At 44.6% G+C, this 27,024-nt stretch overlaps 1 protein-coding gene across 8 annotated transcripts in view; it reads left to right on the top strand.

The window, feature by feature from the left end:
- Window positions 1-27,024, top strand: part of kcnt1b (potassium sodium-activated channel subfamily T member 1b) — a 357,067-nt gene that overhangs the window by 184,715 nt on the left and 145,328 nt on the right. For 6 of the 8 annotated variants that reach the window (XM_068012234.1, XM_068012233.1, XM_068012235.1 and 3 more), the window contains exons 2-5: window positions 3,101-3,180; window positions 8,441-8,537; window positions 19,378-19,437; window positions 20,757-20,805. In XM_068012234.1, coding sequence (XP_067868335.1) covers window positions 3,101-3,180; window positions 8,441-8,537; window positions 19,378-19,437; window positions 20,757-20,805 — 286 coding nt within the window. Of the gene's footprint in view, window positions 1-3,100; window positions 3,181-8,440; window positions 8,538-19,377; window positions 19,438-20,756; window positions 20,806-22,040; window positions 22,121-27,024 lie in introns of those variants that run through there. The other 2 variants (XM_068012236.1, XM_068012237.1) reach the window with 2 other exon arrangements.

Here is a 27,024-nt window from a genome sequence, read left to right as displayed (position 1 = left end):
TGTCCTGAGATCATAATGGGCTTGTGACCATGTCTTCTGCAAACTAATGCTGGAGGATTTTGCAAGACACTCTAAGAACTAGAAATATCGACCAGGGGAAGCCCTTAGAAATGCGTTTACAATCAAACTACCTGCAATCACCAAAATGGGCAGAATTTTCGATGTGGGTTTCTGAACCTCAGCATCAGGCTCAAACAGGGGTCAGAAGCCCACACTGTATGTATGGGAAACAGTCACTCAATATGCTTTTCCCCAGAGCAGCCAATTAATGGTCGGGGTGGGGGGGGGCTCGTCATCCAATTAAGGAGAGTGGGTGGACTCTCTAAGTTGGAAGGCCAATCAGAGGCCTTCCAGCTTGAGAACAGCAGCAGACTGTCATGGCAGGTAAGTGAGAGAGAGGGAGATTCAAAATGGAGGCGGCCTGTCTCCAACGTTTTTAAATTTAACATTAAAAAAAAATTGCCTTTGCAGCCAGGCCACCGTTATGGTGGTGGGGGAGAGGAGGGGAGGGGGAGCCCCTCTACAGGGCAGCCTGCAGCGGCTGCTGCACACAGGCCGGCAGGGAGGGCCTGTAAAGCAGCTTGGAGTGTTGACCCCCCAGATAGTCCTGCCGCACCCCCACCCCACCCCCCCCACCATTCCGCCCCAAGGGCGGGTTGGAGCCGGGGAATTGGTACACTGGCCAGCTGCGCTATTTTTAGCGCCCGCCCAACTCTGTTCCCAGCCCCGGCGGGGGCTCAAAATCCAGCCCAATGTTTCTCAACCATCCATGTGGATCCTGATGGATACTAATGTTAGTATTGATGGAATGTTAAAGTAGCTGGGTATCATGATACTTTTGGATCGTATTGTTTTGCTGCGAAATGCACTCTACAGCATACACATGGGCTGAATGTTGTTATCTCACGCGGGCAAAAAAAATTGCAAAGATGCAGCGTTAACCCCTTCCACCCCTCCCCAAAAACTAATAAGAGCAGGGTACTACCCAGGGTACCTTGCAGGCACTGAGCACTCTCTCCTCGGTGGTGCCAGCTTTTCCAGGACAGGAACGTGATGGCACATGATTGCCGCATGTCGAGCTGAAGATTGGAAATGGCTGGTTAGGATCGCGGCGAATTTCATTGAAATGTATGCAGGCAGGTAGGGCTGAATTATAATACTCCGGCGGCGGGCGGAAAAATGGTGTCCCCGCATGCACAGGCCACACGCCGCCACCATCCAGCGCCATTTCACCGCCCCCCCCCCCAAAAAAAACACTTATATTGAACAATTGACGTCTTGCCTCGCCCCCCCAACCGCACAAAGTGCAGGAGTCACCCCTTCTTCCCCCCCCCCCAAAGCTAGAAATGCAGATTTAGTCCCGTTTTCCAGTTACCGCCTCCCCCAAAACACAAAATCCTAAGTTTCCCCCCTTCCGCACCTCGATGGCGCCACCTTTCCCCGGACAGGGAAGTGAAGGTACGTGAGTGCCGGTCGTCGCACGGTCAATTGTGGTGAATGGTATTTAAATGTATTCATTTCCTTTACTTAAAGTTGGGTCCCATCGCCGAGTAGTGAGGGGTGTTTGGCCACCACAGAGCCTCTCTGCCGCCCGGCAGATCGGGCCCGGCATTCCCGGCGTCGGGCTCCACGGCTGGCTGCTGCCACTGCGATCTTCTGGCCCCTCCCGCCATGGAGCCCAACGTCAGGAACTCAACAAAAACCCGGCCATAATTTCAATAGTTAAAGCATGGTCCCACCGCGGAGAAACGGAGGTGCCGCCATGGACCTTCCCCACACGGGGAAGATCGGTCCTGACAATCCTGGCATCGGGCTCTGTGGCAGGCTGCTGCAGCCCCAATCTGCTGGCAACCCCTCCCCCACCACCAACCCTCCACCACCCTACCACGGAACCCAACGTCGGGAGGAGAACAAGATCCCGGCCTATAGGTGCTGACCTCCTTAATACAACCTGTTGCATGTATTGTGTGTTTAGTTCCACTTCCAGCCACAGTTACAAGAAGATTGTAGCAATAGATTCTGATTCAGACGTATACCTGGGCTGCTCATCGGAATGCTCCGGGGAAAATGGTGGCAGAGCATGCAAAGGACGAAATGCTGACTATCTCAGCTCTGCCACCCACCACCCACTCTTTTTATTCCAGGTGAAGGGAGTTAAAATCCCTCCTAATTACAAAATACGTACAGCACAGAAGCAGGCCATTCAACCCAACAGGTCCACACGAGCTCCCTTCCACCCTTCTTCAGCTAACCCTATCAATGTATCCTTCTATTCCTTTCTCCCTCATGTCCTTATCTAGCTTCCCCTTAAATATGTCTGCGCTGTTCACCTCAACTACTCCCTGTGGTAGTTCCACATTCTCACCACTCTGTGGGTAAAGAAGTTTCTCCTGCATTTCCTATTGGGTTTTGTTGCGTGATCGCTTCAAGAGTGATGGCCCTTTAAATTAATGTGCTACTTACCAGGCTGTAGTCATGTGACTAGAAGCCATTGTCTCTTTGCACTGTAACACTCTGGACAAAGGTTCTGTATATAGTTTGCTGTGTATTCTGTGTATTAGTTTTAGCTGTAAATAAACCTTCTAGAGATCTTCAAGGAACTGGAATCCACATATCTCATTGTGTTGCTTAAGATAATACAAAAACCCATGACAAGTTTATTAGTAACTATCTCATATTTATGTTTTGGTCTCACCCACAAGTGGAAGCATCTCTACGTCTACCCTATGAAACCCTTTTGTAATCTTAAATTCTTAATGTGTGTGGTTGTGTGTGCATGAACTGCATGGACTGTAGCAGTTCAAGAAGGCAGTTCGCCACCACCTTCTCAAGGGTAGTTAGGGATGGGCAATAAATGCTGACCTAGCCAGTGACGCCCACATTCCAGGAACGAATAAAAAAAATTGATCAGCCACTGCAAGCTGTCTTTTGATTTAAGTAGCTGTTATTGCTCAGTCTGGATGTCTGATGTAGCTACGAAGCCCAGACTTAGCTCAGTCGGGATGGTGTTATGTTTGAACACTACAAATAATAAGATGCAGACTGAAAATCAGCTATCTTCTCCATAACTATATTACAAGATTTACTTTCTGTTCTCCAGGGTACAGGTGGAATTCTATGTGAACGAGAACACCTTCAAGGAACGACTCAAGCTCTTCTTCATAAAAAACCAAAGATCAAGTAAGTGAAATGGTCAGGATTGGTGCCGAGAGGTAAATCTGACCACACTGTTTCACACTTGTGAGCAACTGTATCATAATCCACAGAGCAGTCAAACACCAAATTCAAAAACAACACTTGCATTTATGTAATAAAAACAGAAAATGCTGGAAACACTCAGCAGGTCAGGCAGTCTCTGTGGAGCAAGAAGCAGAGTTAATGTTTCAGGTCTGTGACCTTCCATCAGAGCAGTTCTGATGAAAGGTCACTGACCTGAAATGTTAATTCTGCTTCTCTCTCCAGAGGCTGCCGGACCTGCTGAGCATTTCCCAGCACTTTCTGTTTTTATTTCAGATTTCCAGCATCTGCGGTATTTTGCTTTTACTTGCATTTATGTAGTGTCTTAACACGTCTCTCAGAAACATCTTGAGGAACTTTACATGCAATTGATTATTTTGGTGGAGTGACTGAAAAATGCCCCAGACACCAAGAGCGATGTGAGTGGCAACAGCATGCAGCCACTATAAACCTCGCTCGGGCTCCACAAATTATTTTAATTTATTGAAGATAAATCATTGCGCAATTTCCCAATGCCTTTTGTCGGGAATGCTCTGTCTGCACAGTGTGTCCACTTAAAAGGAAAGGAGAGGGAACATGTATTTAAAAATACATTACGCTACAGTAAACCTATTAATTTGTCAGACCAGGGAAGAATTTTGTTACATTCTTTGCAGGGAAACACAGAATAAAAGTGCTGAACCTGGCAGGTAAACAACAGCTGTTTAAACAAAAAGAGTAAAGGAAACTGAAAACTGGAGCGGGGGCGGAATGGGGGTGTGTGGAATACAGGTAGAAAATTGTGAATTGCTGTGGGAAATGCTGATTTTTAAGTGGTAACCCCTACCCACTCACTCCATTTAGTGGAATTGTTATTAAAATGAGATGCAGGTTGGACATGATGTGACACTGTACATGACAAGCTGAAATTAATATTGCAATGAAGATTTATTGAATCTAGCTTTTTTTCAAAAAAGTGCAGTCATTGATTACCTCTACATATGACATTTCATTTAGGTAGTTTATTATTTATTCACAGAATGTGGGTGTTGCTGTCAAGGTCAGCATTTATTGTCTATCCCTAATTGAGATGGTGGTAAGCCGCCTTTTTGAACTGCTGTAGTCCATATGGAATAGTTTTGTTTGTAACGCTTTTAATGTAGTGCTGTAGTGTTTTGAAATTGCTATTGCATTATGCATTGTGTACACTAGAGGCTGCTGAAGAACACACATGCTAACAAAGAGAAAGCGAAACTATGGAAGAATAAAAGAGAAGCCTTTATGTTCCACTGCTGCAGGCTTTGTCTCTCAATCTCTGACTCATATCTTATACCAAACTCAGCTAAACCTCACTCAAGTCCCACGGACATCACATAGCTGAGTGGCTGGCTAGGCAATTTCAGAGGGAAATTTAGAGTTGACTGCTTTGTGGTGCGTCTGGAATCACATATAGACCAGACCAGGTAAGGACAGCAGATTTCCTTCCCTAAAGGTCATTAACGAGCCAGTTGGATTTTTAACACAACCTGGTGGCTTCATGGTCACTCTAAACTGATACTTTATTCCAGATTTCATAATTATTTAATTGAATTTAAATTCCACAGCTCTCCTGGTGGGGTTTGAACTTGCGTCTCTGCATTGTTAGTCTGGGCTTCTGGATTACTAGTCCAGTAACATCCCCACTATCCTACCATACCTGTGCTAGATAATGAATGGCAGCCCAATATTACTCTTTCAAGCCTTGTATATGTAACTTCTGTTTTAAAAGTATAGTGTGAAGGGGGAGAAAGTCAATCGACAGAACCGTTATAGTTGAAAGATTCCAAAATGAAAGGGGAGAATTTGCAACCCAATATACCTCATTATTAATGAACTTGAATGAATTTGGATTTGTTAATCTACACAAAAAACGATATACTGCAGATGCTGGAAATACGAAACAAAAACCGAAATGCTGGAAACACAGTGGCAAAAAGTTAAAGGTGTAACCTTTTGGAAATGTTGCTCTGATATGAAACTGAAGTAGAAAATTTTGGAAGCACACACATTAACTGCAAGAGGAAGACCAGTTAAAGTTTTGGGGGTAATTCCTTCTCATCTTCCTTTAGCTGCAGGTAGAACTGCTAACGACATGCTGTTTTTTCTCTGTGTGTTGGCCAAGTAGATTGGAAGATAACAAAAGTAACCCCGCTGTTCAAGAAAGAAGGAAGAGAAAAAATAGGGAATTTTGAGCCAGTTAGCCTGATATCAGTGGTAGGAAAAATGCTGGAGTCTATTAGTCAGGACGTGGTCACGAGGCACTTAGAAAATCATATGTTTGGGCAGATTCAACACAGATTTATGAAAGGGAAGTCGTATTTGACAAGTTTTTTTTTTGCAGTTTAACTAGCAGGATAAATAAAGGGGAGCCAGTGGATGTAGTTTATTTGGATTTTCAAAAATCATTTGATATGCCAATAAGACGATATGACACAAAATTAGGGCTTATGAGACTGGGGGATAATATATTAGCATGGACTGAGGATTGGTTAACAGACAAAATATTGACAGCATGAGTAAATGGGCCATTTTCAGGTTAGCAGGGTGTAACTGGTGGGTGGGGTGCCACAAGGATCAGTGCTGGGGCCTCAACTATTTCCAATCCAAATTAATGACTTAGATGAGAGGAATGAGTGTAATGTATCCAAGCTTGCTGACAATACACACTAACTGTGGGGCGGCACAGTGGCGCAGTGGTTAGCACCGCAGCCTCACAGCTCCAGGGACCCGGGTTCAATTCTGGGTACCGCCTGTGCGGAGTTTGCAAGTTCTCCCTGTGTCTGCGTGGGTTTCCTCCGGGTGCTCCAGTTTCCTCCCACCACCAAAGACTTGCAGGTTGATGGGTAAATTGGCCATTATACATTGCCCCTAGTATAGGTAGGTGGTAGGGGGATATAGGGACAGGTGGGAATATGGGATTAGTGTAGGATTAGTATAAATGGGTGGTTGATGGTCGGCCGAAGGGCCTGTTTCAGTGCTGTATCTCTAAACTAAAGTGGGAAAGTAAACTGTGAGGAGGATGCAAATGGATATAAACAGGTTAAGAGAGTGGGCAAGAATGTGGCAGATGGTATATAATGTGGAGAAATGTGAAGCTATCCACATAGGTAGGAAAAATAGAAATGATGAGACACTGAAATGTTGGTATTCAGTGGAAGACGGGTGTCCTTGTACATGAATTACAGGTAGTTAAGATGCATGTGCAGCAAACAGTTAGGAAAGCAAAAGGTATGTTTACCTTTATTACAAAGGGATTGGAGTATAAGAGTAAAGAAATCTTAGTACAATTATATACAGCCTTGGTGAGACCATACTTGGAATACTGTGATTCGTTTTAATTTCCTTACCTAAGGAAGGTTATAATTGCCTTAGAATGTCCACTAAACTGATTCCTTGATGAGGGGATTGTCCTATAAAGAGAGATTGAGTAGACTAGGCCTATATTCCCCAGAGTTTAGAAGAATGAGAGATGATCTAATTGAAACATAAAATTCTTAAGGGGCTTGACAGGGTAGCTGCTGGGAGGATGTTTCCACCTGGCTGGGGAACCTAGAACATGGGGTCACAGTGTCAGAATAAGGGGTCGGCCATTTAGAATTGAGATGAGGAGAAATTTCTTCACCTAAAGGACTGTGGATCATTGGAATTCTCTACCTCCGAGAACTGTAGATGCTCAGTCATTGAGCATATTCAAAACAGAGATCAATAGATTTTTGGTTACTAAAGGAATCACGGGATAATGAGATAGGGTGGGAGAAGGTGTAGTTGAGGTGGAAGATCAGCTATTGTTGAATGGCAGAGCAGGCGAAAGAGGTCATGAGGCCTATTGCTTCTCATATATTTCTTATGTTCTTCCCAGTCCCTCCAGAACACACACAATGTTGTTAATGTTCAGCCTTCATTTAATAACCAAAATTGCCTCAATGCTCTCCTCGCTGGCCTCCCATCTTCCGCCCTTCATAAACTTGAGCTCATTCAAAAATGCTGCTGCCCCATATCCTAACTCTCTCCAAGTCCCATTCAGCCATCACCCCTCTACTCGCTGACTTACATTGGCTCCCATCCCAGCAATACCTCGATTTTAAAATTCTCATCCTTGTTTTCAAATCCATCTGTGGCTTCGCCCCTCTCTATCCCTAATCTCCCACAGCCCTATAACCCTCCTGGATCTCTGTGTTCCTCCAATTATGGACTCTTGTGCACCCCCGATTTTAATCACTCCAACGTTGGCAGCTGTGCCTTCAGCTGCCTAGACCTTAAGCTCTGGAATTCCCTCCCTAAACCTCTCTAATTTCCTTTGAGATAATGCTTAAGACCTACCTCTTAGACCAAGTTTTTGGTCACCTGGCCTAATATCTCCTTATGTGGCTCGGTGTCAAACTTTGTTTGTTGATCACTCCTTTGAAGCACCTTGGGACATTTTAACTATATAAATGCGAGTTGTTGTTGTACAGCTTTTAAGTGTTTTCCAGGTGTTTGAAGAATACAGGTTTTCTGAATTCAAATATTAGTGGCTTTCTTCAAATGATTTATTTACTCAAACTAATGTAAAAAAAAAACTGTTTGGGAAACATCGCTCTAAGAAGACATCATTGATTACATAGTTTGTTGAAAAGATTTACATATTTGGAATTAAGCTTGACTCCAAGGTTCCCAGGGAAGTTTAATTTTTGTAGCATCATAGGAAAACAATACATTTAAAATTGGGTCAGTCTGGTGAAATGAAACCTCTCCAAGAAATGAACCATCCAGTCTAATCTGATCTAACATGTTAACATGAAATTAGCTGCAATCTTTCTGAGGTTGGATTTTAAATGTGGACCTTGGCACATATCTCCCTCTAGTGGCTGATATGCCTCTCAGCTACACCTGGTCATGATTTGTTGTACAATTTTTATTCACTGTCAGGAATACATAATTTTGCAAACACAGGTCATGATTTTTTTTTTCCAAATTTTTTTTTGCATATTTTGCGCTGCAAACCTTTTCAAAAAGGGACTGGTTAACAGTTCATCCAAAGTTCAGCACTTCTGACTGTGCAACACTCCTTCAGTGTTGGGATCATTATCTTTCTGACTCAAAGGCAAAGGTGATATCAACTGAGCCAAGCTGGCATGACATTAATTAGTTCATTCATTGGAAATGACCTGAAAATCATGGATGCTGGGCCTTTTCTCATTTACAGGTTTAAGAATACGACTCTTTAACTTCTCTCTGAAGCTGCTCACCTGTCTTCTGTACATAGTGCGTGTTTTGCTGGACGATACAAAAGCAATTGGATGGTAAGATATTGATTCTTATGAAAGCAGCTAGGATCATAATGCACGTACACCCGTGACACTGGCAGTCATTCATTCAGCTAAGGATCTGCCTTGGTGTGGTTCCAGTTTCGGTGATGGTGACATTTGCACGCTCAATTTAATTAAGCTAATACTGTGACCGTTTAAAAAAAACAATGCCTTTTTTTGCATTACCAGCACCACAGCCATAATTTTGATCTCAATGTTGAGGGAGCTGTGGTTGTTTCTTGTCCACCCTGAGTTTTGACCCCACCTTTAGTGAACTGCTTAATACAACAAAGCTCTGTCGAAATAGTGGGTTACTTAGGACATCAGTTGTCTGATCTTTCAAATTTAAAAGAATAAGGTTCGTGAAAATTATATATCTTTACATAGAATTTTGAACAGACCATTTGGCCCAGCAGGTCTAGGTCAGTGTCTAAGCTCCACACGAGCCTCCTCCTACCTTATTTCATCTTATCCTACGAAAATATCAATATAATATATTTAAAATCTTCTATCTATGTACAGTTTCTGTCTTTAAGCTTCACTTATCATTGTCAGTTCATCCATTATAAATTGCCCTGTCCACATTTATAATGGAAATTGCCCATTTAAATTTTCACACTGTGATAACACCATCCCACCAGCAGTGTTATTGTAGCCACCTTTTTATATCTCCCAATTGTTTAGAAGTGTTGTGAACTGTGAGGATGAAATTGATCGACTTCAAAAGGACATTGACAGGCTGGGGAAATGGGTGAACTTGTAGCAGATGAAATTTAATGCAGAGAAGTGTGAAATAAACAGAAAAAAACTTGCATTTATATAGTGCCTTTCACAATCACCAGATTTCTCAAAGCGCTTTACAGCCAATGAAGTACTTTTTGAAGTGTAGCCAACTTTAATTTTTGTGCTACGTAAAGTGATACATTTTGGTGAGAAAAATGAGGAAAGGCAATATAAAACAAAAAGTGCAATTCTAAAGGGTGTGCAGAATAGAGACCTGGGGAGATAGGTACACAAATCATTGAAGGTGGCAGGGCAGGTTGAAAAAGTAGTTAAAAAGGCGTTCGGGGTCCTGGGCTTTATAAATCAATGCATTGGGTACAAAAGCAAGGAAGTTATAAAACATAGATTTGGCCACAATTCTGGGAAGTACAGTTTAGGAAGAATGTGAAGGCTTTAGAGAGGGTGCAGAAATGATTTATGAGACTGGTTCCAGGGACTTCAGTTACATGGATAGATTGGAGAAGCTGGGTTGTTCTCCTTACACAATGGGAACCCCTGTTAACTTGTTGATGGAGACAGCTCCCACAGTCTGGTTTAAATTATTCTTATGATATTCCCAGATCAAAGAGAAGATTTGGAATTGGGAACAATTAGTTTAAATTGCCATCTGGGTTATCCCACATGTAGCACATTGCTATGGAGATAGATGATACAGGGGGTGTCTGTTGGTTTTTTGATCCGCATGCTTGCTAACGCAATCAGTCAGTTGGCTTTTAGACAAGCTGTTGGCTTATGGAATTCAGTTGAACCCAGGAGCAAAGCGGCCATCAGGAACCAGGGGTGTTTCTGTTTTGAGGCAGGCCCGTGCTCAAGCTGGGAAGTCCAGATTTGGGAAGTGATCCCATATCTCAAAAGTCAGCTGAGAAACTAAGGAAATCAAAGTGAATTCCGAAGAGCTGTGGTACACTTTGGATTGGTTCCAGGAGAAGTGAACAAACTAAGATGCTATAACATGTAGGGAAATTCTTTGGGTGGAAGTAACTGTCAAATAGAAGTGCTGTGTTGAGATTTAGAGTTTGAAATATACATCTTCATTCTCTGTTAAGATTTTAAATTTAAAATATAAGTGTTTCCAAATTGTTGTGTTAAGTTAGTAGGGTTTTTCTTTGTTAGATTTGTAAGATTTAAGGTATTTGTGGAAAAGGACAAAGATGGACCAGAAATAAAAGTACTGAATGTGGGGAAGGGAAGGTCAATTTCAATATGATAAAACAGGATCTGGCCAAAGTGGACTGGGAGCAGCTACTTGTAGGAAAGTCTACATCAAAAAGGAAATAGTGAGAGTTCAGGACCAACATGTTTCTGTAAAGGTGAAGGGTAGGACCAACAAGCCCAGGGAACCCTGGATGTCAAGGGATATAGAGGATTGGATAAGGAAAAAAAAAAGGAGGCTTATGGCAGATTCAGAGCACTGAAAACAGCAGAGGCCCTAGAGGAGTATAGAAAGTGTAGGGGGGTACTTAAAAAAAAAAAGTAATTAGGAGAGTGAAGAGGTGGCATGAAAAAACACTGGCGGGCAAGATAAAGGAAAATACCAAGGCATTTTATAAGTATATTAAGGGCAATAGGATAACCAGGGAAAGAATAGGGCCCATTAGGGACCAAAGTGGCAATCTGTGTGGAGTTGGAGGATGTAGGTGAGGTTTTAAATGATTACTTTTCATCTGTGTTCACTATGGAGAAGGACGATGTAGGTGTAGAGATCAGGGAGGGGGATTGTGATATACTTGAACAAATTAGCATTGAAAGGGAGGAGGTATTAGCAGTTTTAGTGGGCTTAAAAGTGGATAAATCCCCAGGCTCAGATGAGATGTATCCCAGGCTGTTATGTGAAGCAAGGGAGGTAATAGCAGGGGCTCTGACACAAATTTTCAAATCCTCTCTGGCCACAGGAGAGGTGTAAGAGGACTGGAGGACAGCAAATGTGGTACCATTATTCAAGCAGGGATAAACCAGGTAATTACAGGCGAGTGAGTCTAACTTCAGTGGTAGGGAAACTATTGGAAAAATTCTGAGGGACAGGATTAATCTCCACTTGAAGAGGCAGAGATTAATCAGGGATAGTCAACATGACTTTGTCAGGGGGAGATCATGTCTAACAAACTTGACTGAATTTTTTGAGGAGGTGACTAGATGTGTAGATGAGGGTAAAGCATTTGATGTAGTCTACATGGAATTCAGTAAGGCTTTTGTTAAGGTCCCGCATGGGAGATTGGTCAAGAAGGTAAGAGCCCATGGGATCCAGGGCAATTTGGCAAATTGGATCCAAAATTGGCTTAGTGGCAGGAGGCAGAGGGTGATGCTCGAGGATTGTTTTTGCGAGTGGAGGCCTGTGACCAGTGGTGTACCGCAGGGATCGGTGCTGGGATCCTTGCTGTTTGTAGTGTACATTAATGATTTAGATGTGAATATAGGAGGTATGATCAGTAAGTTTGCAGATGGCATGAATAGTGAGGAGGAAAGCCTTAGATTACAGGACGATATAGATGGGCGGAGCAGTGGCAAATGGAATTTAATCCTGAGAAGTGTGAGGTGATGCATTTTGGGAGGACAAACAAGGCAAGGGAATATACAATGAATTGTAGGACCCTAGGAAGTACAGAGGGTCAGAGGGACCTTGGTGTACTTGTCCATAGATCACTGAAGGCAGCAGCACAGGTAGATAAGGTGGTTAGGAAGGCATATGGGATACTTGCCTTAATTAGCCAGGGCATAGAATATAAGAGTAGCGAGGTTATGATGGAGCTATATAAAATGCTAGTTAGGCCACAGCTGGAGTACTGTGTAGAGTTCTGGGCACCACACTACAGGAAGGATGTGATTGCACTGGAGAGGGTGCAGAGGAGATTCACCAGGTGATTTCAGCTATGAAGAGAGATGGATAGGCTGGGGTTGTTTTCCTTAGAGCAGAGAAGGCTGAGGGGGGGACCTGATTGAGGGATACAAAATTATGAGGGGCATAGATAAGGTAGATAGGATGAAACTTTTTCCCTTAGTGGAGGTGTCAATAATCAAGGGGCATAGATTTAAGGTAACGGGCAGGAGGTTTAGAGGGGATTTGCAGAAAACCTTTTTCACCCAGAAGGTGATTGGAATCCGGAACACACTTCCTGGAGAGGTGGTAGAGGCAGGAACCCTCTTAAGAAGTATTTAGATGAGCACTTGAAACGCCATAGCATACAAGGCTATAGGCTAAGTGCTGGAAAATGGGATTAGAATAGATAGGTGCTTGTTGGCTAGCACGGGCACGATGGGCCGAAGGGCCTGTTTCTGTATAACTCTATGACTACGCAAAATCAACCAGTGTGTAATTTAAGAAAAACACATAATTTGTACCTCATTTAGAGCAACAGGTTCTATTGTTCAGGGGGCATTTACCAGAATACCAGTTTGAAGCAAGTTCTCTTTACACCATGGGACCTTTTATGTATGCCTGAACAGGCGTTGTCTTGACCGCTGATCTGACAGACGGCTCCTCCAGTACTGCAGCACTCCCTCCGAAAAATGCTGAATGGCCGGCCTAGATTTTGTGCCCATGTCCAAAGTGGAGCTTGAACCCAAGAAAAGTGAACATTTGAAACAAGACGCAGTTTTTCCTGTTGTGATATTTGTTGCAAAGTAATGTGCATGGTTAATATAACATGCTTTGATTCCATTTATAAGCCTTTATGCCAAAGCCATTTGCAATATCTAACATAAATTTCAATAGGCTGATTTCTTAGGTTAGGCGCTCCAAATTAATGGATGAAAAGTTAGGGGCTGAATCTCCATGAAATTCCTCCCTGCTGTTGCCATGTCGATCCAATTATTTTAAATAGGGGTTAGTGCCTCTGTAAAGGCCTAGAGAGAGGGACTTCAGAGGAATGCATTAAATGTTTGTACACTAGCATCTCAAGATAGTTTTCAAGGCCCCAGTATATGTTGAGGAGACTTTTTATGAAAACAGAATTCTGCTGAATGTGGATTACTGCCCGGCCAAGAAGTAAGAGGAAATCAGGATGCATGGTTTGTTTTATCTAGCCCATTTATCAAGAAGACATAAGTGTAACAGACTGAGTGCCCTATCATTACCAATTATACGTGTTTTCTTTAATCATCAGTGTAGTCCATCCATCCTTGATCAGCACTAGTCTGATCCAAGCACTGAATTCTAATGTACTAAACCACTTAATACTCACTCCCATTTTACAGAAATCTAGTGCAGGGGCATTCAAGATTTGAGTTTTTGTGGGCCACATAACTTCACACTGTGGAGGCTTGGATGTTGCATGTGAAGATTAACTCAATGTTACTATTCATTTTTATAGATACCAGCTGGTGTTCTGCCTTAGCATTTATCCATCAAAGAGGAAAGATCACTACATACAGCCTTTCCACAGTCTCCAGCCCCATGAAATTCAAACAGAACAAGCCAATGGTTAAGGAACAGGCTGAATTAAGATGGCATTGACTGGGCTCTTGAGGTTTGGATTGTCAGGGTTGAGGGGGTCACATATAACCCATGGGTCACAATATGGAAACTCCTGTTCGAATTGCTTCCCATTGTAGAGAACTCTAGTGAGCCAACTTACTTTCCATTCACTGCTTTTGTATGCAACTTCAGAGGACCAAATTACTTTGCCTTCACTCCCATTATAAGAAATTCTATTGGAGCAAATCATTCGCATTCACTCCCAATATATAGAATTCTACTGGACTAAATCAGACCATACAGTAGTCATGGAAAATTTTGAAATTGAACTCAATAGATCTTTTAACTTGTGGACTAACACCAGTAAAAAGATCATTAAAGGCTCTTAAATTCTTGTTTAAAGAAAAAAATCGGACTGGTTCACAAGATCACAAAGGAGTCTTAACATCCTTCCCAGTTTGGCCTCCTCGTAATTTCAATTCCACAATATGTGCTTGATTTTAATGCCTTCTGAAGCGGCCCCTACCATCCTTGTTAGGGGGATTAGGGATGGGCGTTGTGCCATTGACAGTATCTCCCAAAAGACACTTTCCTACTTGAAGGGGAGGGTAAATTCAGAACTAATTTGCAGAAACAATGGGGCTAAGTTTAATGTAATCTGCCCGTCGGGAAACCCACAGGATCAAGTGGATCACTGGCTCTACATCCTGCCCAATATTGGTCTCCATTCACATCAATAAAGAGTAAAATCAGGCAGTATGTAAAACCAGCATTGCCCCCGGTATTGTTACTTACCCGACGGATGGATTTGGTTAAAATTGCCCCCAATATTTCAGTGAGTGCGTGGTCAAACTATGGAACAGGCTCCCTAGGGAGTCGGTGGCAACTGTTAGTATTAATTCATCCAAAATGCAGATTATATAGATTTCTTACAGAAAATAACCTTTTGGAATATAGTATATGAGCAATTTGAAATGTGACATAAGGCACATGCTAGAGAGGAAGAGGTGACTTTGGGCCTGTGGTTCCCAAATTTCTCCACCTCTGTGGGTTTTCCTCGCCTTAAGCCTGGGTCTGTTGTAGACTAATTGATGGAGATTGATTTCTGTGATTAGTCAACAACTCCATATTGTTATATTTTTTTATAAACTGCAGTCCAGTCTCTGGTTTTTGGTGTGTGGCACACTATGGGCGGAATCTTACCAGTCTCACTGTGGCAGCGGGACCAGGAGGGAAGGTAAGACAGGAGGGCATCAAGTTAGTGGCTGACGAGTTCTCGCCTCCGGCTCATCCTGCTGGAGACGAGGTTGAAGCAACAAGAGCTACCTGTTCAGCAGCGCTGGGTAGCCAGTCTGTATTTGTAAGTGCCCATTTGTGAGCTGATTGGACACATGGCTGGGATTTTCCCAGCAGTGGACAGGGGCCCACTGAGGCTAAAGCCTGGCAGATGCCTGGAGACGGCTTGCCAGCGGGGGGCCTGCGATGCCTCCTATATTTTCCCCCCCGCCCCACCACCGGAGCCACAGGAAACTGTGGGCCACAGCTGCGGCCAGCAGCCATCCTGTGGAATGGTTTCATCTTGAGGCGCTGTGGCGTTCTCCTGCCTGCTACAGCAGCCGCCTGCCTCTCCCAGTCGGGCTGCCAGCCTGACATCTCGACGGGCCGCCCCGTTGGGCCAGCTGGGTGCATGACCTGCCCGCCATCCAGAATTGGACAGCGCTCCTGGAGGTGGCCTCTTAATTGGTCGCCTCTGGTATGAATGTGCAGGTGGGTGGCCAGGCATCACCAACAGAGTTGAAACCCGCTTTTGATCTCAACCTCCGAAAATCTTTAAACACGGTAAGATTGCACTTTAAATGTCATCAAATCAAGTTCCAAGTGTTACTAAGAGATTGTGTCACAGCTAAGATGCTTTATGCACCACTAGATCCTGACGATGGGTTTCATGTAGTCACAGTAAATTTGCTGGATTTGTCAGGGCTAGAGGTCAGGTAGATCCTATGTTTCCTGGGTCTTCATTTCCACTTACCCTATCGGCTGTCAACTAAAGAAACATAACCAGTCCAATTATTGTGTAAATGCTTTGTTTAGGTTGAATTGAGGCAAATAGTATAGATGCATTTAAGGGGAAGCTAGATAAGCACGTGAGAGAGGAGAGAATAGAGGTTATGCTGATGGAGTCAGATGAGGAAGGATGTGAGGAGAGTGCAGTACAGCATAAATGCTGGCATGGACTGACTGGGCTGAATGGCCTGTTTCTGTGCGATATATTCTATGTGGATTTAAATTGCTGATTTTTTTTTTTTACAATTAGCTGAAGGACTCACCATCATTGCAGTTGAAAAGAAGAATGATTGACTGTAACGTCCTTTGCTCTCTCTGCCCTCTTCAGATTTTGTTGATTTGTGAACATGCTTCAGCAGAGAATTTAGTGGTTAAATTTCTGAGACAGCCATGTGTGAGAACTGAATTAGCATACTTTAAAAAAAAAATACACCTTTGACATTTTCCTCATGATTCACACTGCTTCAGAGGCAGACGTTAAACATTAGTTTCTGTATCATGGTGTACAGTTTTTGACATTATTGAACTTTTAGGTGCGACAGGCAATAATCAAGACTTCTACCTGTCATCTAGTCTGGTTTGCATTTATAATGACAATCTTACATACGCATTCCATTTCATTTCTGTTCTGTATGTTGAGAGCAGGAGAGCACTTTTTATGATTCCAGTTGAAATGAGCACCCACTAATTTTAGTGTACTGCTGGAGATATTTTTCTTGATGACTGCAAGCTGTAGAGATATTATCAGACATCTCTAAGGATGTGTAAAACAGATATTACTTTTTTTTTAAGGGTGTATGATATGTGAGATCAACTTTCCATATATACACAATAGCATCTGACTTTACCTATCAGCCACTAACTTTGTTCAACTGTCCCATTATTAGCCATCCTCCTGCCATCACCCACCCTTCCACCATTCCATTACCATCCACCCTCTGACTGTTGCCTGCTCTTCCACTGTCTATCACCATCCTCCGACTGTTACACCTTGTTCCCATGTTGCTATTCAGACCCATTGTCAATGCACTGTGCTACTGTCATGCTGTCACCCCGGCAACAAGCTGTCAGACTGTCACTGTGCTGACCCATTGTCAATGTGTTTCCTGCTGTCACTGCTCTCTTTCAGCACTGCTCCACTGTCATCACATCATCAAATTGTCACTCTGCTGTCCAGCTGTTGTGCTGGCAGCATCTCGTGGTCACTGCACTGCCCTGAGGTTGCTATGCTATCTCACACTCACTGCACTGCCCCGCGGTTGCTATGCTATCTCACACTCACTGCACTGCCCTGCAGTTGCTATGCTATCTCACAGTCACTGCACTGCCCTGCGGTCGTTATGCTATCTGACTCTCTCCGCACTGCCCTGTGGTCACTGTGGTGTCTGATCATTGTCACTGTACTGTCTGAATGCCTGCTCATTTTCAAACTCTGGTCTAGCTATAAGTTGCTTCAGCTCAACATTGCCAAGATGGAAACCATCCTGTTTGGCATCCCCCAAAAATGCTGTGTCTTATTAGCAGATCCCATTTCCTTTCCCAGCTGATTGTGCATCATTGAGTTGAGCCTTAACAATCTGTGTGCTTGTCTTAATTACTGCCTGTAGCATTTAAGTAAGATAGTGGGAACTGTGCGATATAGAAACCAATATTTAAGGTTTTGCTACTGAAGCAGTTTGGACTATGAGAGAAATGCAGAAATGTTTTACAGAAATTAATTTCATATGCTCCATGTTGCATCAATGGCTGGAATTTTATCAAAGCCTGGGATGCCCCTCTGCTAGGACTAAAAGTGGGACCCGAGCCCTTGCAGATAGCAGGAGGACCCGAGATGGTATTTTACCATCGGCGGTGCCGGCCCAATCAGCAATAGAGGTGGCCACAGCTGAGGCTACAGGAAGAAGAGGGAACCTTCATGCTGAGCTGCCCTCGAAGGCCAGGTAAATTTTTTATTTAAATGTGCCGTGACCAGGTTAATGTGCGAGGACAGGCACCCTCCAGTGGCACCAACGTATCTACGGGGGTGGCCGTTGCTAGCGGGGGCTCCCCTGTGGGCCACGGAACGGCCATAAGGGAGGGCACCTCGGGAACCTGCTGGGAGGCCGCCACAGTTTACCTGGCGGTTTCTCCACGCAGCAGCGGTCACATCACTGAGGTTCCTGCCTCTGGGAATATCCTGTGGGAAGACACAGGCTCCCCTCCCCACGCCACCTCTGCTATTTTATGAGGCCTCCCACCTCCCAGTCTGTCTCCAGAGGGCTGGTAAAAGTCAGCCCAATGTTGATTAGATGATTTCGAACTCTCTTTAACAAAGATTGAGATTAGAATTACCTCACTGCCACAGCCACTGAAGAGCACTGCGATCAACTCGAGGTTCAATTTGTCTAGAACTTTCCTTTCTGGCTTCCAATCCTCCACCCTACAGAAACTGCCAACTCATTCAGTCACCCACTTCTGATGAAAGGTCATCAATTTGAAATGTTAAATCTGTTTCTCTCTCCACAGGTGATATCTGACCTGCTGAGCTTTTCCAGCACTTAGTTTTTATTTCATCCGATAATCTGTTGCTTGTCCCATACAGAGTCCTGTACACTTGTGCACATTGCTCGCCACCATCTCCTGTACCCACACCCCCCACCCGCCCCCCAGCACATAAACCTCAAGATCATTTTCAAATCCCTCCCCGGCCTCACTATGTCCTACCCCTTCAAACTTTCTGCAAGCCGACAACCTAGAATGCATTCTTCACTCTACCAGATTGACTGCAGTGCTGGAGATAGAGTCTTTAGTCCTGGGCCTCTGCACTTGAGAATTCTCCTCCTAAAACTTTTATAAGTCATTGGTAAGGCCTCAGCTGGAGCTTTGTGTCCCATTCTGAGCACCACACTTTCGTGAGGATGTCTCAGCCTCGGTGAAGGTGTAAAGGAGGTTTACCAGGATGACACTAGGGATGAGGGACGTCAGTTTTGTGGAGAGACTGGAGAAGCTGGGATTGTTCTCCTTACAGCAATGAAGATTAAGGGGGAATCTCATAGAGTAAATAATCATGAACCCCTCTATCAAAACCCCTCATAAAGAGAAATTGCTTTCAGTGACAGGAGGGTCAGAAACCAGAGAGAACAGATTTAAGAAATTGGAAAAAGAACTGGAAGGGAGATGAAGAGAATTTTTTTATGCAGTGAGTTGTTAAGATCTGCAATACGCTGCCTGAAATTCAGTCGTAAATTTCAAAAGGGAATTGGATATATAGTTAAAAAGGAAAGATTTTCAGGGCTAGGGGAAAAGAGTGGGGGCAGTGGGACAAATTGTGTAGCTCTTTCAAAGAGCAGTCACAAAGGGCCGAAAGGCCTCTTTCTGTTCTGTATGATTCTATGATAAACCTCACTGCCGCCTTTGTGCCTATTACCTTACCATCAAAGCATCCTGAAAACCAATCTCCAGCTACACATGAAGTTGTCTGTACTACTTGTTCCCGGTATCATACGGTGGGACGTTTCATTACATGGAACAGTTTGTCCAAGGACTTTTATGGTTTACTGATGCTGCTTTCTGTCTCTTTTATGGATTTTCTCTCAGCTGGGGATGTCCAAAGAAGAATTATTCTTCAAACCCATTATCCAGTGATGGAATCAATTGGTAAGTGACTTCCCGTGAAGAGTTGTGCTTGAAACCGCGCTCTTTTGGGGTGGTGGGAGAAAACTGGATCTTAAACTCTGCTGGCACATTTCTGATTTGGAAACACTAGAAGAATAAATCTCCAGAGATGTAGTGTTTTGAAAATTGCGTTGTGCATTTTGTTTGCTGGAGGCTACCATACACACAGAAGGAACTAGAAAGTGAAAGTAAAAGACTAAAGAAGACTCCATTGTTTTCAACAGCATGTGTTCTCATATCTTTTTTTATTAAACTCAGCTGAATTTTACTTCAGTCTCCAGAACACCACAAGCGACATCTTATATTCACAGAAAACTGACCATTTTGTCTTCAATTCTGCTTTCCTCCCCTCAATTTGAGAAGACACGTGGGGTATCATTTCCTCTATTTGCTGTTTTTAAGCAAACAGAAAGCTATGAATATAGAGCAGGGAACGTCACTTTATATTTAAGTCACCTTTCTCACAGAAAAATAGGAAACCGAGGCAAGTCTAACCCATGGCACACAGTTACGTGCTTACAATTAAGACTATGGCCGGTGTGGTTACTGTTCAGCCAGTGTTAAGCTCACAACTACTGGGATGTAAAATGGGCTACTTATTTGCTGTGTAGCTCACTGCTTTATAAGAAGAAAACAACATTATTTCATTGCAACTATTATTAACTGCCTTATACTGAAATTAAAAGACTTAAGCGGTCCCAGCCCCCATCCAGTCTTTGTCAGTCAAGCATTCATTCATTAGCCATGCAGCCTAGTTCTCGACCTCTTTGTCACATGAAAGGGGCACCTGATCTGCAATTTACCCATTCCACATTCCCTCCCAATGCATATTAGCTGAGATGAAACCCACAAATAACTTGAGTGCATCAGTGCAATGATGCTGATGCAAACTAACTTTTAGAACGTTTATTGGTAGAGGAAGTTCAGGTGGCAACAGAGTTGCAGAGGGAGCCATTGCTTTTTTTGTTTTGTCCCCATACCCTCAGAAGACCAGACTTCAGATTAACACCTGATCAGGAATGTCATCGTTCAGTTTCTTCAGCCTCATTATAGGAGCAGAGATAAAATGCACGTGCAGCAACAGGACGAAATAATTTAGTTTGACGGATGGATTTTGTTATAATTTCAGCTTTTCGTCTTATAACACCAAATAATTCAGATATGTAGTATACGCACAGAATAAGCAAATTTATTACGCCTCTTAGCAGTGAAATGTAATATTTCTGAATGAATGGCTGGGTATGATTCAAATATTTGAAAGGTACATTCAACACTTTTGCTTGTTTTTTTGTTATTTACAGGGCACCTATACTTTGGGTAAACAGAAGTCTGCCACTGTGGGGAATTCAGGTGGGTGAGAAAATGCAATAAAAGAACATGAAAATATTTGACATATTGGGGGAAATTATCTCCATTCTCTACTCGCACTTACTGGGCTGGATTTTACCAGCCCTCCAGGGATGGGCTGGGATGTGGGGGGGTGGGGGCCTGTAAAATGTCGAGGGAAGGTGGGAGGGTGGAATGCCAGTTGCCTTCCTGCTGCCATGGCATTTTACCAACACCAGGTGTGCCTTATGCCATATGGGGAAACCGCCTGGTAAACCCTGGCGGCCTCCCTGCGGGCTCAGGGAAGGGTGGCCCTCCTAATCGGGCACTCTGTGGCCCATGGAAGGCCCGTGGTGGCAACGGCTACCTCTGCAGCAACACACCACCCACCCCCCCACCTCCAGCCCTCACCAACTCCCTACCCCTCCCTCGTCAGGGCCTGTCCGACTGGCCCTGGCGACTCCCTTGTTGCAAGGGCAGCGTCTATCGCTGTGTCCTTTCAGCTGGGTGCAGTCCCAGCAGTAGCCACTGCTCTCGGTGGAGCTGTTGAGACTGAAGCGCTGCCAGCCCTCCAATTAGCAGACAGCTCTTGGAGCCTGGATCTCTTCCCTTAAAGGGACAGGCAACTAATTAGTTGTTGTATGGACCCAAATTGCAGCTGAGGGTCCCAAAAAAAGGCCGAGGTGGGGTTGCCCCTAGCTTTCGCGTCTGTCATCAGGGCCACTATTGCCTGATAAAATTCAGACCATGGTATGTATGCAGTTTGCTGCCCGGGACTGCAATTTTGCATCAACTGTCTCTGAGGCATTGAATATTCCAGTTCTCTGAGCGGATCTGAGAAACAGCGACACGTTTGTCTGAATCACACTGTGCAATGGGCTCAGCTTGCAGCCCATGCTTTCCAAGGACATGACCGTCTCGTGCCTTAAGGAAAGGGTAGGCAATAATGTACTTTCACAACAGGGCCATAAGACAAAAAGCCAGATGGTTATTCTTATGTACCTAATAGGGATATAAACCGAGGGCTCAAATGTGCTCGATAGTACTTTAATCAAGCACTACAGGAGCCAATTGTGAACACCATATAATGGGAAGATGAAAATGTATCATCATTTGGAACTTTTGAGACAGACTGAACTCCCACATGAAAACACAAAGTAAATTGCAGCAGTATTTAAAATGATGAATTCTAATGTTACATTGACGAGATTTATTCATTTTTACCGTACATTTTTATTCTGAATTACTTTCTTTTTCCTTTTAGCCAGCTCTGTGCCAGGCAATGCTGGCAGATGCCTGAACATGACATTGGATCATTTGCCCCAGGATGTGTCTCCCTGTAGGAAACCACTTAACCCACTATAATTATCCTCCTCCTAAATGTTTTGCCATTGTGTGGCTCAGAATTCCTTCATGTGCTGTACATTGGAAGAGCCACAGTGGCTAAGTGCAATTATCCTTACTCTAAATGTAAAGTGTGGAGGAATTTATAGCCACATACAGTTTGGAATGGAGCACTGTTCCACTTTGTTTCATGAATATTGCCAACATCGAACACTCTCGGGCTGGTATTTGTGAGTTAAGTGAATCATAAAGCCTTCTTTCCTTTGCTCTAGAACTGTGATTTACTCTATCTCAAAACAGCAATCCTTCCCTGTATCATTTCCCACACTATCCCATCTTTAGAGAGACCTGTTTGTCTGCCTATCTGTCTTAAAGTCTCATTCAGATTGCCAATTTGTGCCAAATTGAGGGTATACTCGCAATGCCTGCAATTAATTTGATTGAGGGTGCCCAAGGTTATTCTACATAGAAGTGTATAGCAAATCCATTAACCTGCATTGGAGTCAATTCAAAGCACCAGTGGTGATAGGACAGCGTGTTAATCCACTCAGTCTCCAATTTTTTTTCCAGAGGACATGATACTGATAACCAATTACGATAAACAATGGCCTGGATTTTGCTGTCAGCAGCGAAGGAATGGCACTTGCTGTTCACCTTGCTGACAGCTGCCCACAGAGTTTTTGCTGGCTTTTGAGTGGAGATTTGCTCTAATCAGACATCTGTTTCAGAGTGTCACCCTCTACAGTGAGCGTGACAAAAAAAAAGCGAGGCTCTTCAACCAATCAGATTGAAGAATCCTCACTGAGCCATGCAGAATCCAAACCAGGAAGTATAAAGCAGGTAGTATAAATTAGTTCTAAATCATGTATAGAAAGCAAAGAGAGGGAACAAAAGATGAGATTGGGAGATAAGAGACAGACAGAAAACTGAAACTAAAATTGCCAACAGCAATTAAATTCTGAAGGACTCCGCATTTATAAAATTAAATTCTCAGGGCCAGAGAGGTTGTTTGCCTATAATTATGACTTTCTTTTCTTTCTTTCTTTTCTTTCTTTCTTTTTGGGCCTCCTTATCTCGAGAGACAATGGATACGCGCCTGGAGGTGGTCAGTGGTTTGTGAAGCAGCGCCTGGAGTGGCTATAAAGGCCAATTCTGGAGTGACAGGCTCTTCCACAGGTGCTCCAGAGAAATTTGTTTGTTGGGGCTGTTGCACAGTTGGCTCTCCCCTTGCGCCTCTGTCTTTTTTCCTGCCAACTACTAAGTCTCTTCGACTCGCCACAATTTAGCCCTGTCTTTATGGCTGCCCGCCAGCTCTGGCGAATGCTGGCAACTGACTCCCACGACTTGTGATCAATGTCACACGATTTCATGTCGCGTTTGCAGACGTCTTTATAACGGAGACATGGACGGCCGGTGGGTCTGATACCAGTGGCGAGCTCGCTGTACAATGTGTCTTTGGGGATCCTGCCATCTTCCATGCGGCTCACATGGCCAAGCCATCTCAAGCGCTGCTGACTCAGTAGTGTGTATAAGCTGGGGATGTTGGCCGCTTCAAGGACTTCTGTGTTGGAGATATAGTCCTGCCACCTGATGCCAAGTATTCTCCGAAGGCAGCGAAGATGGAATGAATTGAGACGTCGCTCTTGGCTGGCATACGTTGTCCAGGCCTCGCTGCCGTAGAGCAAGGTACTGAGGACACAGGCCTGATACACTCGGACTTTTGTGTTCCGTGTCAGTGCGCCATTTTCCCACACTCTCTTGGCCAGTCTGGACATAGCAGTGGAAGCCTTACCCATGCGCTTGTTGATTTCTGCATCTAGAGACAGGTTACTGGTGATAGTTGAGCCTAGGTAGGTGAACTCTTGAACCACTTCCAGAGCGTGGTTGCCAATATTGATGGATGGAGCATTTCTGACATCCTGCCCCATGATGTTCGTTTTCTTGAGGCTGATGGTTAGGCCAAATTCATTGCAGGCAGACGCAAACCTGTCGATGAGACTCTGCAGGCATTCTTCAGTGTGAGATGTTAAAGCAGCATCGTCAGCAAAGAGGAGTTCTCTGATGAGGACTTTCCGTACTTTGGACTTCGCTCTTAGACGGGCAAGGTTGAACAACCTGCCCCCTGATCTTGTGTGGAGGAAAATTCCTTCTTCAGAGGATTTGAACGCATGTGAAAGCAGCAGGGAGAAGAAAATCCCAAAAAGTGTGGGTGCGAGAACACAGCCCTGTTTCACACCACTCAGGATAGGAAAGGGCTCTGATGAGGAGCCACCATGTTGAATTGTGCCTTTCATATTGTCATGGAATGAGGTGATGATACTTAGTAGCTTTGGTGGACATCCGATCTTTTCTAGTAGTCTGAAGAGACCACGTCTGCTGACGAGGTCAAAGGCTTTGGTGAGATCAATGAAAGCAATGTAGAGGGGCATCTGTTGTTCACGGCATTTCTCCTGTATCTGACGAAGGGAGAACAGCATGTCAATAGTCGATCTCTCTGCACGAAAGCCACACTGTGCCTCAGGGTAGACGCGCTCGGCCAGCTTCTGGAGCCTGTTCAGAGCGACTCGAGCAAAGACTTTCCCCACTATGCTGAGCAGGGAGATTCCACGGTAGTTGTTGCAGTCACCGCGGTCACCTTTGTTTTTATAGAGGGTGATGATGTTGGCATCGCGCATGTCCTGGGGTACTGCTCCCTCGTCCCAGCACAGGCATAGCAGTTCATGTAGTGCTGAGAGTATAGCAGGCTTGGCACTCTTGATTATTTCAGGGGTAATGCTGTCCTTCCCAGGGGCTTTTCCGCTGGCTAGGGAATCAATGGCATCACTGAGTTCCGATTTGGTTGGCTGTATGTCCAGCTCATCCATGACTGGTAGAGGCTGGGCTGCATTGAGGGCAGTCTCAGTGACAGCATTCTCCCTGGAGTACAGTTCTAGGTAGTGCTCAACCCAGCGGTCCATAAATTTGCCCAGGCATGCGCCATGGAGAGGTCACTCCATAGTTGCCTCACAGCGACTGAAACAACACGGAAGGCAGCAGTTACGGGTTATAAGTCCAGATAAATTGGCGTAGAAACTGGGCGCCACGGGTTGCCTTTGTCGGTGGGAGAGGTCATTGCACCTCACTGGACAGCTACCGCCCGCCTCAAACCGGGCAGCCCCCGGTCAATAAGGTTCTGTCCCGCCACAGTCTGCCTGCTTCAATGGGTGCTTGGAGCTCAGGGTCATTGCCCGAAAGGTGGACTGATACACCGCACCAAACAACATGAAAAAAGGAAAGAAGGTACCAGCCCTTCGCTTTGCAAGCTGGAACGTCAGAACTATGTGTCCTGGCCTGTCGGAAGACCTTACACAAATCAACGATTCTCGGAAGACCGCCATCATTAACAACGAGCTCAGTAGACTCAATGTGGACATTGCAGCACTTCAGGAGACTCGCCTCCCCGCGAGTGGCTCTCTAGCAGAGCAAGACTACACCTTCTTCTGGCAGGGCAGGGATCCTGAAGAACCAAGACAGCATGGAGTGGGCTTCGCCATCAGAAACTCCTTGCTCAGCATGATAGAGCCTCCCTCAAATGGCTCGGAACGCATACTGTCCATCCGACTGCTCACCACCTCTGGTCCAGTACACCTACTCAGCATCTATGCTCCAACACTCTGTTCCGCACCTGAAGCTAAAGACCAGTTCTATGAACAACTCCATAACATCATTAGCAGCATCCCCAACACCGAACACCTATTCCTGCTGGGGGACTTTAATGCCAGGGTTGGGGCCGACCATGACTCATGGCCCTCCTGCCTTGGGCGCTATGGCGTTGGAAGGATGAATGAGAACGGGCAGAGACTGCTTGAGTTGTGTACCTATCATAACCTCTGCATCACCAACTCGTTCTTTCACACTAAACCCTGTCACCAGGTTTCATGGAGGCACCCAAGATCACGTCGTTGGCACCAGCTAGACCTCATTGTCACAAGGCGAGCCGCCTTAAACAGTGTTCAAATCACACGCAGCTTCCACAGTGCGGACTGCGACACCGACCACTCCCTGGTGTGCAGCAAGGTTAGACTCAGACCAAAGAAGTTGCATCATTCCAAGCAGAAGGGCCACCCGCGCATCAACACGAGCAGAATTTCTCACCCACAGCTGTTACAAAAATTTCTAAATTCACTTGTAACAGCCCTTCAAAACACTCCCACAGGGGATGCTGAGACCAAGTGGGCCCACATCAGAGACGCCATCTATGAGTCAGCTTTGACCACCTACGGCAAAAGTGCGAAGAGAAATGCAGACTGGTTTCAATCTCATAATGAAGAGCTGGAACCTGTCATAGCCGCTAAGCGCATTGCACTTTTGAACTACAAGAAAGCCCCCAGCGATTTAACATCCGCAGCACTTAAAGCAGCCAGAAGTACTGCACAAAGAACAGCTAGGCGTTGCGCAAACGACTACTGGCAACACCTATGCAGCCATATTCAGCTGGCCTCAGACACCGGAAACATCAGAGGAATGTATGATGGCATGAAGAGAGCTCTTGGGCCAACCATCAAGAAGATCACCCCCCTCAAATCTAAATCGGGGGACATAATTATGACTGATCACACCATTAAATATTCACTTACACCTGAATGCACTAGTAACTGGTGTGGCTGCTGGGTAAGTACAGATGCTTCACGCCTTTATGTTGATTTCAATGCTGAGCTGACTGGCGAGGTTCTGTTACAGCACATTCTGTGAAGGAGCAGAATAACTCCGATAACAACTTTTGGATTTCGCATGCTCTGGAAGTTGCTGACTGAATTACTCCATAATAACAGTGAGCGCTGTTAGCCCCACCGTTATTCTTAATGCAAAATCTGAGCCATTATAACGACATTGTTAGCCTTGACATTCAGTATCATTGCT

This window comes from Heterodontus francisci, chromosome 32, assembly GCF_036365525.1.
Source record: "Heterodontus francisci isolate sHetFra1 chromosome 32, sHetFra1.hap1, whole genome shotgun sequence".
Taxonomy (NCBI): Eukaryota; Metazoa; Chordata; class Chondrichthyes; order Heterodontiformes; family Heterodontidae; genus Heterodontus; species Heterodontus francisci.
Note: the sequence above shows the minus strand (reverse complement) of the source record. Positions and strands in the feature narration are given on the sequence as shown.